Source organism: Elephantulus edwardii, unplaced genomic scaffold, assembly GCF_000299155.1.
Source record: "Elephantulus edwardii isolate Elephantulus edwardi_28Jun2011 unplaced genomic scaffold, EleEdw1.0 scaffold00315, whole genome shotgun sequence".
Lineage (NCBI taxonomy): Eukaryota > Metazoa > Chordata > Mammalia > Macroscelidea > Macroscelididae > Elephantulus > Elephantulus edwardii.
Window position 1 is genome coordinate 1299674 of NW_006400065.1, and position 16643 is coordinate 1316316.

At 54.5% G+C, this 16643-nt stretch overlaps 1 protein-coding gene across 1 annotated transcript in view; it reads right to left on the reverse strand.

The window, feature by feature from the left end:
- PPP1R13L (protein phosphatase 1, regulatory subunit 13 like) overlaps positions 1-6943 on the reverse strand; it is a 26379-nt gene extending 19436 nt beyond the window's left edge. Inside the window, exons 1-7 of the mRNA XM_006901231.1 lie at positions 6889-6943; positions 6610-6752; positions 5757-6267; positions 5581-5679; positions 5396-5487; positions 4706-5240; positions 1697-2154 (exon numbers count right to left, since the gene is read on the reverse strand). Of these exons, the coding sequence (XP_006901293.1) occupies positions 1697-2154; positions 4706-5240; positions 5396-5487; positions 5581-5679; positions 5757-6267; positions 6610-6752; positions 6889-6943 (1893 nt within the window). The remainder of the gene's footprint in view (positions 1-1696; positions 2155-4705; positions 5241-5395; positions 5488-5580; positions 5680-5756; positions 6268-6609; positions 6753-6888) is intronic.
- Positions 6944-16643: the final 9700 nt, after the last annotated feature.

Genomic DNA, 16643 nt, shown 5'->3' on the forward strand with positions numbered 1-16643 from the left:
GGATGGATAGATGGGTGGTGGATGGATAGATGGATGGATGGATGGATAGATAGATAGGTGGATGGATAGGTAGATGGACAGGTGGTGGTTACGTGGGTAGATGGGTGGATAATTAGACATTCCCTGACTTCAGAGACATTCACTGCCTTCAGAGACATTCACTGTTTTTGGTTTGATTCCAACTCGTGGTGACTCTCTATCCAGTTTCCAAGGCTCTACATCTTTATGGGAATAGACTGGCTCCTTTTTTTGCCTAGGGAGTGGCTGGTGTATTAGAACTGCCAACCCTTCAACTGTCAGCCCTCTATGCCACCAAACCAACTTCTGTCGAGCTGCAAATCTTTCTGGGAGGAGACCGTCCATTTTTTTTCTGAAGGGTGTTGGTGGATTTGAACCAGTGACCTTTTGGTTAGCATCACAACAGATAACACATTGTGTCACGCGGTCTCCTTCATTAGACAGGCAGGTAGGTAAGTTAGACAGACATCAGAGCCACAGAAGGCAGATAGGAGATCATCTGGTTCTTTGAAAGAGACTGTGATGTCTCGATTTGGGCATGTTTTGCAAGTCTCAGAATAAACCCAGGGTTCCATTATTTCTGTGTCTCAGGTGATGAGCCTGAGTCCAGATGTGATGTCCAGGGGACAAGTTATTGGAAAGATGGAACAGAGAAGCGTCCAGACAGACGCCTTCTGCACACATTCTCTCTCCTTCCTCTCTACGCGACCACACCTCCATGAAAGACCCTGTTTCCATACCCCCTTGCAGCTAGACTCCTGGCTGATGGCTTGAAGGAAGAAGTGACCTGTACATTTTCCAGATTCTGCCCTGAAACAGCCCTGGTTGCCTAGTGTGTAACTTGCTGAGTTGATAACCACAAGGTCTAGGGTTCAAACCTACCAGCCATTCTGGAGGAGACAGATGGGTAGTGTCTTCCAGCTACAGAGTCATAGCCCTGGAAACCTGATGGAGACTGAGTTGAAATTGATCCCACGGCAATATGTGTGGGTTTGGGCTCTAACACAGAAGCCCTTCCTCTTGCGTCCTGGCTGGAGCACAGGATTTGTGGGAGTCATCATGGGCCTGCGGACAGGACAGCCCCCAAAGAATGGTGGAAGCTCAAGTAGCCAGAGGCTGGGTCCTGACTCTACAAAAGCCCTTTGCCAGACTTGGACTCCTGGGTACAACCTTGTGCCCCAAAGAGACATTTCTAGCTCATTAAACCCGCTGTTGTAGTGTCAGTTCTGACTGATGGTGACCCCATGTTACAGAATAGAACTGCTCCCTCCACAGGGTTTGCTTGGTGGTCGCCAGGCCTTTCTTCCATGGCACATCTGGATAGATTCAAAGTGCCTGATGTTAACTTTACATTGTACATTGCAGCTGAGTTGGAAATGACTCATAGCTGACCCTCCATCCAGTGAGTCTTCTGAGACTGTAAATCAAACAGGAGGGAATTTCCCATCTTTCTCCTGCAGAGCCACGTTGGTAGATTCGAACTGCTGGCCTTTGGGTTGGCAGCATTATCTCCTTACCCACTCAGCCACCGGAGCTGTTTTAAATTAGTAGCCAAGTACATTTGTACCATCAGGGACGATCACACTCACAAAAGCCACAGCTTTCTGGGGTCTCTTTGTTAAAGCAGCGAGCTCCATATGCTAATTAAGACACAACAGTGCCGTCCTGAATCACTTACCATGTTCTGAGGCTGCTCTGGCGGGCTGCTCTGGGGTGGGGCCGGCGGTGGGAGGGGAGCCGGCGGTGCAGGGGCCGGGGGTCCCACCCTGGCCTCAGAGCCCTCTGTGATGGCAGACAGCTCAGACTCTGGGCCCCCCAGGCCCGGCCCATGGCGGTGGAAGAGACGGCTGATGATCTGCTGGTATTGCTTCTTGTGGGTGGGGGGCAGGGCCACGGCTGGGCTCTGCTCCATGGAGCCCCGGCGTTTGAGGGGCCGTGGGATCTCCGCCAGCACCCGAGCCACCTCCTCTAGCTCAGGCACCGACTGTGCCTCAGGGGGCAGCGCTGGCTGCAGCCGCGTGGGGCTGAGGGGCCGAGTCAGGGCACCCTCGTCCCCATCACCAGCCTCCAGCACCGGGGTCAGCAGGCCCTCCAGCTCTGGCTCCGGCTCCACCTCAGCAAGAGTCCTAGGGGGGCCTGGCAAGAACAAGAAGCCCATCAGAGGAAACACATCTACCTCCCCCCAGACATCCTCCACACCAACCACTTTCAGGACCTGCAAAATATATCTGAATTGCTGTGTGACCTTGGAGAAGTTCCCTGCCCTGAGCTACAATTTCCTGAAGTGTGAGTACTAGAACATTAGGGCATCTTTCGTTACTCTACTAATTATCATATGCCTGACATTTGACAGGTCTGTCTCCCTTCACTTTTCCTATGACCCTGTGAGGCAGACGCCACTGTCATCACGTTACAGAAAGGACCACAGAGTTTCTGAAAGGGCAGGTCAGCTGACCAAGGCCACAGAGCTGGAAGCTGAACTCAGTCCAGACTCCTGGATCTAGGCTCCCACCAACTACTTAAGGGAGATCCGGTGGCTTGGTGGTAAGGAGTCGTGTAGCCAACTCAAAGGCACAAGGTTTGAATCCGCCAGCTGCTCCACTGGAGACGGGCGACCTCCTCCCTTGTGGTTTATCGTCTCTGAAAGCCAGCCAGAGTGTCATCTACGGGTCAGTTCCGACTTGACAGTATATAACAACAACTAAGCACCCAGGCTTCTAAGAGTCTAAGAAAATTCTGGGCCTGGAATCTTGTCATTGAAGGGCTTCTCCTCTCCATCTCATTATTCCCCTCTAGAAATGCTTCAGTGCAGGGAGTGATGTTGTTGTTGTTACTGTGTGCCATAGAGTCAGAATCGCCCTATTGCTGACTCTCCAGCCACTTTTCAGAGGCAGTTAATTGCACGAGAGGAGATTGCCCATCCTTCAGCTGGTGGCCTTGAACCACGTGCCTTTGGGATTACAGTGCAGTTTCTTGCCACTCAGCCACCAGAGCTCCTTATGCAGGGAGTGATATTAGTATTAAATGCTACTGGTCCTTAGTACATTATTACTGATAGTATCACTTAGAAGCAGGAGTGGCATCCGCTTCCTAAACAACATGCCTCTGGAAACTCTATGAACTTTGATAAATGATGATAATTATAGAAAGGCTTCAGGCCTTTTGTTCATAGGGTCGCTATGACTCGTGCTTGACTCGGCAGCCATCGACAAAAGCAACACTTTGAAGACTCAAGTGCACCTAACCCAAATCGTGGTCTATTTTTCAACCGCATCACATGGATGTGGAAGCTGAACAATGAATAAAGTAGAAAGTAGAACTGATGCCTTTGAACCATGATGCTGAAGAATACTGAATACACCATGGACTGCCGGAGAAGAAATAACTCTGTCCAGGAAGAAGCCAGGAGGGTGAGATTTCATTTCGCATTCTTTAGACGTGTTATCAAGGGAGGGAAGGACAGCGTGCTTGGTAAAGTGGTGAGTCAGCAGGAGAGGAAGACCCTCACTGCGGTGGCCTGACACAGCCTCAGCAAAGACTGTCCCACGCGTGGCAGTGACCCTGCAGATGGCACAGGACCAGCCAACGACTGGTTCTGTGGTTCACAGGGATTATGAGTCAGAATCGACTCATGGCAGTTAACATGACCAATTAATACTAACGACATTACTAATACTGCCAGCAATTAATGCAAGTAATAGTATTGCGTAATAGTAAAACCAAACTAGCCGGACACATGGCTGTCAAGCTGACTCCACCTCCAGGCAACCCGACAGGACAGAGCAGAACTGACCGCCTGAGCTCTCAAGGCTGGAAATCCTCACCGAACCACCATGCCTCTTGTGGGTCCTGCAGAGTGACCGGTGAGTTTGAACTGCCAACCTTTCAGTTCACAGCCAGGTGTTTAACCACCACACTCCCGGGGGTCCCTTATAACACTCATTACAATTACCAGTAATTATGACTACTATTAATATTGTTATCAATGTTGTTTGTATGAAGAGCACAATAAGTATTACCACTAGTCACAGTCACTCTGTTTACATTATCTCATTAAATTGCCATCACAAGCCTACAAGGTAGATACTATCAATCTGGTTGGTTTTTTTCAGAGATGAGAGAATTAAAACTGAGGCTCAAGGATAAGAAATTTATCCTGCATCACACAGCCCGTCAGTGGTGGGGAAAGGCTCAAATCCACTCTACCGGAAGCAAACGCAGGATCTAGACTTGTAATGCCACTGATCTTGGACAAAAAAACAACAATATCCATTATTATGACAACCAATATGCTGGCTATTGATAACTCACCATGGATTAGGTGCTGTATTTAAGGATTTATTTGGATTAAAATTATCAAATGCAACATCCTGATCAGACGGGTTCTGTCATTATTCTCCATTAGCACTTAAGGAAATCGAAGCTCAGAGAGGTTAAGTGACTTGTCCAAGGTCACACAGCATAGAGCCAGGAAGTCTGACTCCAGAGTCCATCCTTAACCACTGTGCTGTCCCTGCCACTTGAACAAACTCCCACAAGCTGGTGACCTATCTCTCTGAAGGGACAGTGCCAGGAAAGACAGGGGTTCCTGAGATGGCTCCCCAAGCTGCTTTGGTCTCACCCGCTTCTGCTCCCTGCTCTTCCCTCCCCCCAACCCAGTCCTCTGAAGTCCTTACTGTTAACTCACCTTCACTCACAGGGGGCCATGTCTGTTGGGGAATTTGGGGGCCTGAAGCAGGGGATTGGGACTGGGGCTGCAGTTGGGGCTGTGGTTGGGGCTGGACCTGGGGCTGTGGCTGGACCGGGAGCTGCGGTTGGGGATGGGGTTGTGGTTGTGGGTGGGGCTGTGGCTGCAGATGAGGCTGGGGGTGCAGCTGGGGCTGGGGTGGTGGTTGGGGCTGAGAAGGTAGCTTTGGTGGGGGTGCCCGAGGGAACATAGGGGAGCCGGGAAGCATGGCCCTGCTGGCCCCATACTCCCAGAAAGCATTCTGCAGCTTGAATATCATGCTGAGGGGGATGGGGCGGTGGCGGGGGGCACCGCGGGGCTGGGGGCTCGAAGGGGGCATGGGGATGCGGCTGACAGGTTGCCAGTTGCGGGGCAAAGTGCCTGCTGGCCCCGTGGATCCCAGCGAGCGGCGGTAGCTGCCTACATCCGAACGCCTGTCGTTGGCTAGAAGGGACACTTTGTAATTGCGGGGCAAGGTGGCGCTGGTGAGATTGTCCTTAGGGAGAGATGGAAGAAGAAAAGGGACTCAGGTGAGAAGGAGGAAAGTGGGACTGGGCACCAGAAAGAAGGCCTGGGGTAGGGTGGGGTGGGGGAATAGAAGAGACTGGCCCTGCCCCCTAACTCTTACCCCCAGCAGCCTAGGTCCCTCACCTTGCCAGAGGGCCCTAGCCCATCCAAACTGCTCTCTCTCCAGGGCAACAGCTGCAGGCTGGGGGAGGCGGGCCGTGTGAAGACATCCAGTCCTGTAGGGGGGACAGATAATAAGATTGTTAAATCTTGGAGTCCCCTCCCTCCCCCTGCGCACCCACCCTTCCCCTCAGCCTTCCAGCACTCACGCTCGTAGCTGGAAGTCTGTGAAGATTTCTTTTCATACGCCACATCCAGGTCTGACTCGTTCCAGGCCTTGGGCGTCCGCCGGCGCAGCGTCAGGTCATCTGGGAAGAGGGTCCCGGTGAGGGTGTTGGGAGAGATTAGGGGGGCGCCTCCCCACACCCGAGCCCCCTACACTCACCTTGAGCTCGCAGAGGGGGCGCGAAGGCGCTACCGCCGGCACCCAACAGAGGGCTCCCGAAGGCCGCCTGTGCCTCGTAGGAAGGGGGACGTGGCGAGGGTCCCCGGTCAGGGAAGAAGGCCTGGGGTCCCTCTGCCAGGGGGCTGCCCCGTGGCGACCCGGCGCGGCCCAGGAAGTCGAAAGGAGTGGGGGGACCCTGCTGGCGCAGCGGGCCCGATCCGGGGCGCGGGGAGGGCGCGCGGCCCAGGGAGCTGCCCGAGCTGTCGAAGGCGCGCGGGGGCCGGGGCGAGGGCGCGCGGTCCAGGCTGCTGTAGGCGTCCGGCTGCAGGTAGAGCGGGGTACGGGGCGACGAGGGCCGGCCCTTGGGGGACAGCTGGCTGTAAGGGAGCAGGGATGGGGCGCTCTCGGACCGTCCGAACGGTGCATCTGAGCTGTCGGTGGCCGCCTTCCGAGGAGAGGACCCGCGGCTGCTGAAGGGGTCTGGGACGGGTCCGGAGCTGTACCGGGACAGCTGCGGGGAGGCGGGCCACCGAGAGGCAAAAGGAGACAGTGATGCGGTTGGTAAAGGGTCAAAAAAGCCCATAGAAGATCAGCCCAAGGGAGTCACACCCCAGCTGGAAAGAGCCCCAAAATAAGTATGGACGCTACCCCATCTCAGGGGTTTTGCGCAGCTGAGACAGAAGCCCTTTTCCTTCTGGGGCTCCTGCCGATCGTCTCAAGGATCTTTGAAAGGCCTACAACCTGCACAACCGCATCAACAGCCTTGTCTGAAAGCCAGGTCTCCAAACAAGGGCGTAGAGGAACGCTGGCCTTGGAGGCCAGGGCGGGGACCAAGACGAGCGAGCGGGCTTACCCTAGAGGGGGCTCCAGCTTGGGGGCCGGGAGGCGCCGGCGTGTCTGACCACAGCGACTCTAGCTGTTTGGTCAGCTCGTCCACCTTGGCCGCCGCTGTGTCCAGCTCCATTTGCTTCAAGTCCATGTGCTTCATGGCCAGCGCTGGAGAGTCGTGAGCGGTCAGGTCAGGGCGGGCCTCCGCAAGGGCCGCGGCCCCACCCCTGCAAACCCGGCCCCTTAAAGGTTCCACCCATGCAAGGTCCGCCCCTTGACCCTGCCCTCTGGGAACCCTGCTCACACTGGAAGTTCAGGTCCAGAAGGTCCCGCGCGCTCTGGAAGGCCTCGCTGTCCATGGTGCCGGCCGGAGCGGGGCGCCTGTGTCGGGAGGAGCCTCCTCAGATCCCGCCCCCCAGACCCTGCCCGCTGGAACCCGGGAACTGCGGGCCTTTATGTTTCCAATGGCAACGCCTCACCCTCCACTTCCTCAGCAAACGCCAAATCCTTCCAAGCCCCAGTTCACCTGTCACCTAGAAGTCCCAGCTCCACCTTGGCTTTCTGCCCATCGCTTTATCTCAACTCTCTCATAAGGGAGCTCCGGTGGGTTATCAGATAAGAGTGAACCCCAAAGAGGAGCCTCTCCATAAGTCTGAATCCAGCTGCCCTGAAAACCTCCTGGAAGCTCAGCTGTCAGTGGATTCCGACTTGACTGGCAGTTAGAGTTTTTAACAGGACACATTCCTTCAACAATTATCAAGTACTATTCGCCAGGTGTTTTCATCGAACCTTGTAAGTCTTCAGGTTGACTTTAACTCATAGAGCCCCCATGCAATAGAATTGAACTGTCCTTATTAGGATTTTCTAGGCTCTACTGCAGGAGGGCGCGCAGGTGGCCTAGCGGTTAAGATCTGTGCTGCCAACCAAAAGGCACGTGGTTTGAATCCACCAATTGCTTTGCTTCAGGAGAAAGATGGGCAATCTCTTCCCGTCGATACTGCCTTTGAAAAAATGCTGGAGGGTCAGCTACGAGTCAGCTGCGTCTTAATGACACAAACCCAACAATCTTTACAGGAGTGGATCAACAGGTCTTTCTCTCAAAGAGCATCTGGGTGGCTTTGAAATTCTATCCTTTGAGGCGCTCTGGTGGACCAGTGGCAAGAAGCTGCACTGCAATCCCAGAGGTGTGTGGTTCAAATCTACCAGATGCTCTGCTGGAGAAGGAAGGACAATCTCCTGCTGTACCAGTCAGATCTGATTTGACGGTACACACACAAATAATAAAATTAAATTTTTTTTTAAAAAAAAATTAATTCTAACTTTTAGGTTAGCCACATCCAGAGCTCCTTATAGTGAACCTAAGATAGAATAATCATAATAATTTAAAAAAAAACCCAACACTATAGTGGAGTCAATTCCGACTCATGGTGACCATCCATCCAGCTTCAGAGGCAGTAAATCTTCAGAGCTGATGGCCTCATTTTTCTTCCGCGGGTTCCAATTATTCACCTTTTTTATTTATTTTTTTTTTAATTTTTGTGTGCGTGTACCGTCAATTCAGATCTGACTGGTACAGGAGGAGACTGTCCCTCCTTCCCCGGCAGAGCATCTGGTGGATTCGAACCGTGCGCCTCTAGGATTGTAGTTGCAGCTCCTTGCCACTAGGCCACCAGAGCTCCCCCCAATTATTCACCTTAATAATTATAATTATTATTATTTACCAGCACGACACATGGAACACGGTGCCACCAAGTGGATGACAGCGGGGTTGGCTTTGGTAATAATGAGAGCGATCGATTATTGAGGGTCCTGGTAGTGCAGTGGATTAAACACTGCGCTAGTAACCGAAAGGCCAGTGTTTTGCATCCCCAGCCCATCGGCAGAAGAGAGACGTGACGGTTGACTTCCATGCAGATCCACAGGTCAAAGTTATTGCTGCTGGAATCGGAAGCCACTCAGCTGGACCCTGCCGTGGGTTTCCGAGAAAGTGACTCGCAGGGGAGGTGAGTGCTCAGTTTTTCCTCCCGTAAAGATTGAAAGAAAAAAAAAAAAACAACCCTCAAAGTCATTGCCGTTGAGTCGGAGCTGACTCAGAGCAGATGACACACGCTCCAGCCACTGCCACCCCCCAGCCTCCAGGGGGTTTTGGAGGCTGTAAATAGCCCAGGAGGACACTGTCCGTCCGCTCTCGAGGAGCTCCTGGTGGATCCAGACTAGGAGAGAGCCGTCGTCTGTGGGTTAACAACACAACTCCCTACAGACTACACTGCCAGAGCTCCTGATAAAGCCTGCTGTTATGTGCCATCAAGTCAACTATGACACATAGCGATCCTGTGAACAATAGCTCTGAACCCTGCCCTATCCTGAGCCGATCTGGAAACCCTAAAGCGCAGTTCTACGCTTCTCGAAGAATCCAACTTGAGGGCAGCTGGATTTGTTGAGCCTCAGTTAATTTGGTGTAGTCCATAGCATGCTGTGCTGGTAATCACAGGCCACCCGTGTCTGACGGTTCGAGTCCACGAGTGGCTCTGTGGGAGAAAGATGGGCAGTCTCCTCTCATTGACGTACAGCCTCAGAAACTCTGGAGGGTGGCTCTGGATCAGAATGGATAGCACTGAGGTTTTGGTTACTAACCAGGACCAGTGGGCTAGATGCTGGCTTGATAGCTTGTTAGGTTTTTAAAGTAATAATTATGCTGTCTGTGTGCCAGTGAAGCTCAATGGCCCAGTGGGTAAAGAGATGCACTGCCAATCCAGAGGTAAGTGGTTCAAATCCACCAGTTGCTCCACAAGAGAAAAACAGGCAGCCTCCTCCTCTGCAATTTCTTAGCCTCAGAGGGTCAGCTACGAGTCACTTCTGACTCAAGGACAATGAGTTCAGTGCCAGGGCCTGTGCCAGTTACCAGGATGCCAGGTATCCAAAACAACCATCATTCACTGAAGCCCTGCAACCTCAAAGAATGGTGCTAAGTCCTTGGCACTTGATTCTTCACTCAGTGGTCAAAGCCTCTTATAAAAAGAAACAGAACAGTTGCCAACAATTAAGTGAGTCAAGTCTAACTCAGGGAATCCATGTGTCAGAACAGAACTGCGCTCCACAGCGATTTTGGTGATAGATTTTTTTTTAAGTAAATCACCAGGCCTTTCTTCCAAGGCACCTCTGGGTAGACATGAACGGCAGCTTCTTGGCGTTCACCATTTGTTTGCACCACCCACGGACTCTCCACACCACCTTAGTAGGCGCAGGAACGTGTTTAAGGTCAGCCAACAAGAAGCCAGAGTACACCCAGAAGCGCACGGTTTGACTCCATCAGATGCTCTGCTGGAGAAGGAGGGACAATCTCCTGTGCCAGTCAGATCCGATTTGACAGTACACACAAAAAAATAAAATAATGTAAAATTAAAAAAAAAAAAAAAAGAAGAAGAAGAAGCCAGAGTACTGCCCAGCACGCCGGGTCTTATTTGTTATTCCAGGTCTTCTCAATCAAACTGGGGTGATCCCTGAAAGCAGGGGCTATTCCATTTCCTCTTCCCAGCATTTCTACCCAGGAACGCACTAAATGCTGATCCTGCAGCGGGCTTTTGGAGGTTGGAAATCACCTTGAAGGAGACTCCGCCAGGGAGCTGCTGGTGGATGTGTATTGCCAGAGAAGCTCCACCTCTGGATTCCCAGCGCAACCCCAAACACTAATCCAGTCATGGCAGTGGGAATGGGGAGGTGGCTGTGGTCACCGGCCTCGTGGCAGGGGACCAGGCCAGCAGGAACCGGTCAGGCCAGCACCCCACCCGTCAGCGCTGCTACCTCCGAGCCACGCAGACCGCTTAGCTTTGGCGATGCAGGCAGGCGTAGGCACAGGGCGGGCCGGGCATGCTGACACTGGCCCCCTGTCTGGGAAGCTGAGGGAGCAGAACTTGTTGAGACTGGTGGCTCTTCTGGGTGTGTTGGGAGTGTGTGACCTTGGACAAGGAGTCCCTGTCTCTTAGGCCTCAGTTTCCCTGTCAGTGAAAGGAGGGCCAACGAGCTCTTCACAGAGGCTCCTTCAATCTCTATCAGACCTCGATTCTTTACCTGGAAGACCTTTGAGATTTCAATGAAAGTTCCAAAGAAAAGGAAAAAAACCAACAACACCCATCCAAATGCCGTCTCACAGCCACCCACCCGATGTGGCACAGAGTAAAACTGCACCGTAGAGCTTTCTTGCCTGTAGTATTTCAGGAAGCAGGTCGCCAGCCCTTTCTTCCACTGCATAGCTGAGTGAGTTCAGTCAGCCCTCCATCCTTGAGGTTAACAGTCACCAGCAAACCATTTATGCCACCCAGGGATGCCCAATTAAAGTTCTACAGAGCTTAAAATCCTCAGCTTACGTTTCTATTGTTGGAAAGTGCTGTGTCCCACATTCTATCTTTGGAACAGGCTAAAATCATCTCACATACTTCCGGCATTTTGTCAGTAGGGGCCAGTCCTCAGAGAAGGACATCATGTTTGGATAGGTGGAGGGCCAGAGAAAGGGAAGAGGACCCTCAAAGAGACGAGTGGACACAGTGACTCCCACAGAGGGCTTAAACATGGCGAGACTGAGAATGGCACAGGGCAGAGCAAGGTTTCCAGCTACTGCACACGAGTGTGAGTCCAAGTCCACTCCACGGGACGTAGCAACAGTAGAATCTCCTGGCTTAGATACCCCAGAGTCCTAAGTCTTTCTGTATCATCCTCTATCTCTTCCAAGATTCCAGTGAAGTCTAGATGTTATCGTGCGGTCAGTACGATAGGGAGCAGACTGCAAGGGAGTCAGACTGCACAGGTTCAAATCTGGCCACACCACCTTTCAACCTTAGCAAGAGGCAGACCCTCTGTGTCTCAGCTCCCTGATCTGTCGTGTGAAGAAAAGCAGCGGTGTACTTCACAGGACTTCTGCGGAGACCCGACTGGCCAGAAGGTATAGGAAGAACTCAAGGTTCTCACAACGGCGGCATCAGAAAATAGTGGGGAGCGGGGAAGTAAAGCTTTTAGCTTCTCAGAGAACTCTGTTAAAATAGCAAAATGAGCACCTTTGTGCAGGCTCCAGGGAGTTCCGGTGGGGTGGTCAGTACGGAGCTGCGCTGCTCACCCAAAGGTTGCGCGTCTCTGGTGATTAAAAAAGACCAGCAGAAATACAATGTCCACTCGTGCTATTTACAGCCTAAGCCCAATGAAGGGTCAGTTACGAGTTTGTGACTCAACTGGCAATGAGTGACCGAGCTAGTTATACAGCGGCCAATGCCACCATGCCGGCTAGCTCATGATTCTCAAAATTTGAAGATTCTCAGATTCCAGATTTGCCATTCTCTGGCTCTAAGGAAATGCCCTAGAAGAGAGCGCTGGACGAGGCTCGCGCGCGCGGAGGGAGTGTCCAGGCCAACAGGGGGCGCCCCCGGGTCACGGCCCGACCCCGGCGGAGCGCGCAGACGGCTGAGCTCAGGGCCCTGGAATGCGCTGCGGGCCTGGGCAGGTGAGCACGGCCGGTGGCTGGGAGCGGAGGCAGGCGGAGCGCGGGGGCGGCGCGGGCCGCGCCTCTGCTCGCAGGCCCGACCCCAGCCCTCTACCTCCGGCTCACCTCCCCCGGGCGCCCTTCCAACCCCAATTCTCCCTCCTCCCGCACCTCCCCAGCACCTCTCCAAACCCTCCCTACCCCCAGGTTCCCTCCTTCGGGCTCCCCTCCACCTTCTCATGTTGACCCCTCTCCACCTCTCCTTTCCTCGTCTCTCCTGCACCCCAGACAGGTTCTTTGGGCTTAACGTTCCCGAGGTCTTCCTGGAGGAATCATCCTCGGGAGGAACCGCGTCAGAGCAGCTGGCTGAGCCCGGAGCACTGCGCACCTACAGCTCCGATGGGACACTCTGGCCCTGCGACAGGCCCCGCCCTCCCTAGGACTAGGTTAACCGTCTGTGGTCATCCGTGGGGCGTCTGCAGAAGGGACGAGGACCTGCCCTTTTAGTGTTTTAGCTTCTCAGTGCCTCAGCCTCCACCTAAGAGAATGGGGGAATCATCCCCTCACCTCAAAGGATTTGTGCGGATTTACGAATTGGGTTTTAGAACAGTGCAGGGTGTGAAATAAAGCTCACACGTGAGAAATAAAGCCCATGCCACTTGTTCATTTGATTCCAGCTCGTAGCCACCATCCATATAGGACAGAGTAGAATTGCCCCATAGGTCTCTGGAGGCTGTCAGTCTGTCTGAAAAGGAACCCTGGTGGCTTGGTGCGTTAAGAGGTGTGCTACTGTCCTAAAGGTTGGCTGTTCGGACCCACCAGCCTCTCCAAGAGAGAAAGGTGTACTGTCTTCTCCATAAAGCCTGACAGCCTGGACAACCCAATGAAGGGTCTGTGCAAATCAGAATTCCTTCAACGGCAGTAGGTTAAATCTTTACAAAAGTGGACTGCCACATCTTTCTCCCTCAGAGCAGCTGGTGGGTTCTCACAGATTAGCAGGTGAGTACCCTACTTCAGTGCCACCAGGACTTCTCCAAGCTCACAGATGCAAGACGAGTAATTAGGCCTCTCCTGCTTGTTCAATAAGCTCATACACAAGGCTTGGCACTGAATGAGGTCTCGTCTACCTTTCTCTGAAATTCTAAAAGACCCGAGTTTCGACCCCCTATGTCTCTTCCACTTGAGTCCTGGGATCCGACCGCCCTTCTTCGTCCTGAACCATCCTGAGTTCTGGCCAGTGATCTCCTCCCCCTACTCCAATAGCTGAGACACAGGGCCTAGGAGACCCCTGTAACGTCCCAGAGCGAGGGAAGCAGAAGCCCAGACTCTCTGGCCTCAGTTCCCCCACCCCCACCCCAGAGCTGGGAGGAGTCAGTTCTTAGGACAGGTAAACTTCCTTCATGGTGACACATGGACAGGTAGGTGCCTGAGACACTGCCTCTGTGGACAGTGGGGACTATCCTGTCTACCTCACTAGAGCCGAGGCCAGCCCAGAGCCTGGCACACCCCTGAGCTCTGGGTTGGCAGCCACAGTTATTATTTTTCATTTCATCACAGGCTGTTACCAACTGCCCTTCAAGCCCAGACACTAGGAAGTGCGCTCTCTCATCTGAACCTCCCGCTGCTTCCTCCACCCTCCTGCTTCATCCCCTGTGACACACGGGGTTGGGGGAGGAGGGAAGGGGAAGACAGAGCAGTGCCTAGCCCTGCCCTCCTCCAGCCTCAAGGACAATTAGACACTTCCAGAATTAGCCTCTGTCCCTCCCTTATCTCCCACGCTACCTCAGGTCAGACACAGTCTGTTGGAGGTGACATTTGGCACCTCTGGGACAGGAGGGAGAGGTGATTAGTCAGAAAACCCTGGTGGGCATGGGAGGTGTCCTGGCCACCACCGAGATGCAAAACGCAGGACACACCAAACCCCTGTGTGGCTGCTAAAAGCCTCAGTTTACCCTTTGCTCTCGGTGGAATGTGCGCGTGCCCAGCCACAGGAGCTCTGACTCCAGAGTTCTGGAATTGGGCCCTGGGTTCTGGAACGCCCCCTGCCAACCTCAGACGTGTCCCCCCTCCCCGCCGTAGGGCAGCCGGAGGCGCCCGCTAGGGGGCGCCGTGGGGCCGCGGTCCCTGCTCTGGTTAGGCAGGTCTGACGCCTGAGATAATGACATGTTGGGGTTCGCGCAGCGGCACAGGGGTGCTTGGAGAGTTGCTTCGACTTCTCCCACACCCCACCCCTGGGCCGAGAAACGAGGGGAACGTTAAGGCACAGGCTGCGGAGGGACCCTGGGTCCTTTTCCCGCTGCATTTCAGAGACCCAGGTCTTCCACTCTTTTCACCCCACCCCGAATTCTGACCGGACATCTGGACATTCAAGAGAGAAGGCATGGAGGGAGGGCCGCCCATCGTAGGGTCCCAGGGATCTGAGTCTCCCATTCTGAGCAAGGTCCTGGGATCCAGGACCCTAATTCTGCCCGGAGACTCAGGCTTCCGAGCGCCCACCCAGTACTGGGGCTCAGGAATCCCACCTCCAAAGTCTCCCAGGCACCAAGGCGCATGAGGCCAACACCGATAATGCAGGCATCCAGGCTCCCCTTTGCTTCCACCCCGTAAGCCAGGCGTGTGCGTTCTTCCAGGGACTTGGCGTCTGCGTACCCCTAATTCTGTCCCGGGACCCGGAGTCCGAGTCTCCTCCCAGCCCTCCCAAGGACTCCGAGCGTCTGGCATCTCTCGGGCCGCTGGACCCCAGGGGAGAGGAACTCACGGGTCCGGGTGGATCCTGGCACCGGGGGGGCTTCCTCTGGCTCCGGCTCTGGCTTCGGGGAGCCGAGGACGGGACGGGGCGGGGCGGGAGCCGGGAACAGGTTAGACGACGAAACTCGGGCCGGCGGGAGGAGGGTCCGGGAGAAGAGGGGGAGCCGGGGTCCACCTCGAGCACCTTGGGACTTGTAGTCCCAGAGGGATAGATCCCAGACTGAGACGAATCCCTTTAAATTCAGCTACAGTCCATTTCACAGACAGGAAGGGCGAGGCCCAGAGGTCGGAAGAGTGATCTGGTCAGGCAGACAGGAGTACAGTGTCCTATTTCCTGTCTCTGCAGCAGGTACACTCCCTAACCTCCCGGCCCCAGACCTGAGCCGGGCAATTTCATCCTTTCTGAGCAAAACTTTCAGCGCCACCAAAGGGATAGAAAGTTGGAGACTGCGGGAATCTCACGTGTCCTGCCTCTACAGCGAAAAAGCAGCCTGCATAAATCAGTAACCTCTTGGGCCTTTGAGTATCAGTTTCCCCGTCGATAAAAGTGGAAGAGAGGTGGGGAAAGGTGGGTTGGAGCGCGCAGCAGCGGAGACCAGAATGAGAAGCTGGGACTACAATTCCCAGGAGCGCCCACGACGGATGTAGGGCGCGCCCGCCGCGAGCCCCTTGGGAGTTGTAGTCCCAGAGTCCGCAGGGGTAGCGCCCCGGTGTCTCGCCCACGCGCAGGAACAATCTGAAGGTGCCGGGCAGAGGGAGCCCTTCCCCTTCTCTTGACGCTCCCTGCGCTCTGGGAATCCTTTCTGGCCCAAGTGAAGAGGAGGGGCACCCCCATTCTAGAGGAGGATACGAAATCTCCGCCGAGGGGGCGGGGGAGCGCGCTGACACACCGATCAGGAATGCAGTCGGGTCACCCTGTCTAGTCACCTTCCCGCGGCTCCGCCCGCTGCCCCACGCAGCCAGGTACCCGTGGGAAGGGGCGTGGGCACCTCCCCCAGACTCGGGCCACGAGGCGCTGTTTACACCCGCCAGCAGAGGGCGGTAATCAAGGCTTCCACCCCTTCACCCCAAAACCGCCGGTGATGTCCCCCACGTTTGAGACTAAATTCCAAGAGACATCTACCTCTCTCATTTGACCCTCAAGCCCTGTGCCTCAACTGCACAGCTCCACGCGCGTCCAGCACCCAGGCCCAGAGGCCCCGCCCCCGAGCTCCAGGCCCCGCCCCGATCCCGCCTTCTTCGCACGCAGTCCCGCCCACCCCCGCGGCGTTTCCCGCTCCTTGGAGCCTGGAGGCCCCGCCCCTGGCTAGAACTTTACGCCCCATTCCTTTATTCCCCTTTGCTTTAATTTTCCCACCGTTCTGTCCCGCCCAGATCCTGAATTTCCAAGGCATCTCAATCTCCTCGAAGATATTCTAACATTGGAAGCACCGATCCTCTAACCAGGGGCTCGTTTACCTCTTAAGACTCCAATCCAATCGGTCTTCTAGTCTCTTTAAAAGTTAAGGCTTAGCAGTGTAGCTGCCCCTTTAAGGCGACATTGGGGCAAACCATGTGTGAGAGACCGTGGGGGTGGAACGTACCGGGATTGCGAGTCGGACTTCCACTGACAAGCGAATCAAGTGCTTTCGGGGAGGTAATTTTCCAGAAGAGTCAATTCCCTCAGTTTTCTGCGGTGACTAATTGAAAATGTCCCTCAGCAATACTCATGGAACCAGGAGGCTCGGAGAGACACCCCCTGAGGCTAAGCCTCGTGGGCGCTTCCAGGAAAGGCCACACCCCTTCGGTTCCACGTGGTCGGCGGCGGGGCAAGGGCGGCTTTAGCCGCTAGATCTGCGAGCGGC